Below are 2,797 nucleotides of genomic sequence, written 5' to 3'. Positions count from 1 at the left end.
TTGCCAAGCATGCATGAAACCCAGGGTTCCATTCCTCAGTACCACGTTAACAGAAAAAGCTGGAAGTAGTACTGTGGCTCAAATGGTAGTGTTAGCCTTGAGCAAAAGAAGCTCACTGACAGTGTCCAGGCCTGAGTCCCAAGCCCCAGGACTGGCAAAAAAAAAAAAAAAAACACCACAATCTGCCTCATGCCTCAGAAAAGTGGAATTGTTAGAATACTTCCTAAGACATATAACACCCACCCATAAGGCTTACCTTTTCTTACACTTTATCAGCAGACTAGAAGAGACTGGATCAAGATAACTGACCCACCACCAAAAACTTTTCCAATCAAACCAGGAAGAGTTCAACTTCCAAATCTTACCAGTGCCAGGTTGTGCCCATCAGAAAAATCCAATAATTCACTACAAATTAGTATAGTTAATAATTAACTATAAAAAATATAACACTGTTATATAAATTAACCCATTTATTGTAGGGTAGGGACATCTCAGATGGTAGAGCTTTTACTGGTCTTTTAATTCCTTCAGTCTTCTAATGGCAGATTTGACTGTGACGGCAGAAGTGGTGCTGTTAAGAAAAAGGCAGTTTGGAACATAATTAGTTAAAGTAACAAGAAAACCTACATAGACTGAATTTCCAGTCTATCAATACTATACCACAGTTAATCAATGGAAGGGGTAACACCGATCAGGATGCACTCAGAACCTTACTTCTGCTAACAGTCTGACCTACTCTTAAGGGCATGGACAGATCAGAAGAAACTAAATTACCAAGATCGTACAGTGAGTTACTAAGGTGCCAGACAGATTTAAATGTCAAAAGATGTAGCTTAATGGCAGAATGATTGCTTAGCACATGCAAGACCCCAGGTACAATCCCCAGAACCCTAAGAAAAAGCTTCACTATTCAAGGGACACCTTAAAAAAATTTATCAAGTAAACCACCTCATATGGATGTATACAAATGCTCCTTCACTTCACTGTTAGAACAGAACACTCTTGTTCTGATTTTACCTTAAGGTGCTTTTATGTGTATCTTACATATCTCCAAGTTACATTGTTAAATCAGCTTAAACTTCAATTCTTCAACTTTGATTCTCAGTCTAGGAATATATAGCTCAGTAGCTTGCTTTGCATGCTACACCCCTAAACCCCCAAGATGGAGGTGTAGAGGATTCTTCCAACCTTTGCTTCAGTAACTATTTCTACTCTGAATAGAAAGTAAACAATAGCACTGAAGAAATTTGAGGAAACACCAGCATCTTTACCTTCCTCGTCTAATATATTATAGGCGGAAAAACAGTCCATGTCTGGCCCACAAATAGCTCTAAGCACCACAAAGTAAGACTCACTTGTAGGTCCAGGCACCACCAGCCACTGTTTTCATGCAGGAACCACAGTGCCAGATGCCCACTGCTCGCCTCTTCATCTTTGTCTACAAAAGAAGTAATTTTCAGCACAAACAACAAAAACCTTTTCTTAACTTTTGAGAGCACAAGTAAGGAAAACCAACTTCTGAACACAATGGACCAAACACTTACTTATGCCCAACTGCAAGTTTTGCAAGGACGCCCACCTCAGCTGGAATGAACTTCTGCCCCAACCATCAGACAGCTCTGACCCCGCCTTACCTTGCCACAGAAGGAGCAGGTGTACTTGGCGTGCTGGCTGATTTCAATTTTTTTCACCATCTTCCGGAGTGAGGCACCATAGCGGGTGCCGTATTTACCGACGATGCCGACCTTCTTGGTGCGTTTGGCCTGTTTATACGGAGGAATGGGAGTAACAACATTGAGTCGGCCCTTGCATCTCCCCCTCACGTCCGGTGGGACCTCATTTTCCCCACGTGCAGCAATACCGGCGTCCCAAGCCTCCCGATGCCCTGACACAAGCCGGTTCGGATGAGCTAGGCCCCACCAAGCCGCGCCCGCCCCTGGAATGAAGCCTATAAACGCGAAGAGGACACGGACGCCAGGGTGGAATGCAAGACAAGAACATGGATGGAGGACGGTGTAGACGAAATCACTGAGAGGACGGATGCGGATGGATAGAGATTTATGTCACAGAAAAACCAACGCTCACCATATTGCCGTAACTCAGGTCCAGGCCCAGAGAGAAAGGGCCGTCCCGCGCAGGCGCGGTTTTAGGCAGGAGACCGGAAGTGGTGAAACGACCTCGCTAGGAACTCAGCTCTATCGCCTGGAGGTTTTCCTGCAGTTTACTCCCCCTGGAGGCCGGTTTGCATATTACAATGATTTCCTCCAGGCTGTCCACAAGGAAACAAACAGTATTAAGTCTTTGCTTACTAGATGCTTGGCTTAGCGAAGTCCTTAAACCTTTAGCCCATGGCCGAATCGCATTGCTTTCTCCACTATATTATATAAAATTGTTAGGCTCTATGCCTGACTGCTGACCATCGTGGTGACAAAAATCCAAGACAGCTTTCAGAACAAGTTGTTGTAATGCTGGGTGGGCCATGTTTACATTCAATCACGTTTTATGAGTGACGCAGTTTCACTGATTAGAGTTCCGAAAGAATGGATATGAAAAGAGCCTGAAGTTTCCTAAAGTCTGAGTTGAAAATTGGGTGGGATTAACTGTTCCTGTAGAATATCACCGTTTAGCTCCTCCCTGGGACTCTCGAATATCGTTTTGTTTGTTTGAGGGTGTGGGGGGGGTTGTTTTGTTTGTTTGTTTTTGGTATTTTTGGCTTGAGGTCTTTTTGTCTTGGTCCTTGGGCCTGACTTCTGGGCCTGGACTCTGTCCTTGAACTTATTTTGGGTGCTCTACCACT

General features: G+C 44.1%; 1 protein-coding gene across 1 annotated transcript; it reads right to left on the bottom strand.

Annotated features, from left to right (window-relative positions):
* Positions 1 to 457: 457 nt before the first annotated feature.
* On the bottom strand, positions 458 to 2,184 carry Rpl37a (ribosomal protein L37a). The gene is made up of 4 exons (XM_013019685.1): positions 2,086 to 2,184; positions 1,635 to 1,763; positions 1,356 to 1,438; positions 458 to 571 (listed from the first exon to the last, which is right to left on the bottom strand). The coding sequence occupies exons 1-4, from the start codon at positions 2,086 to 2,088 to the stop codon at positions 508 to 510; spliced, it is 279 nt and encodes a 92-aa protein (XP_012875139.1). The 5' UTR covers positions 2,089 to 2,184; the 3' UTR covers positions 458 to 507.
* Positions 2,185 to 2,797: the final 613 nt, after the last annotated feature.

This window comes from Dipodomys ordii, unplaced genomic scaffold (assembly GCF_000151885.1).
Source record: "Dipodomys ordii isolate 6190 unplaced genomic scaffold, Dord_2.0 Scaffold1, whole genome shotgun sequence".
In the NCBI taxonomy this organism is placed as follows: Eukaryota; Metazoa; Chordata; class Mammalia; order Rodentia; family Heteromyidae; genus Dipodomys; species Dipodomys ordii.
The sequence above is the reverse complement of the archived record's forward strand: the minus strand, read 5'-3'. Positions and strand labels throughout refer to the sequence as shown.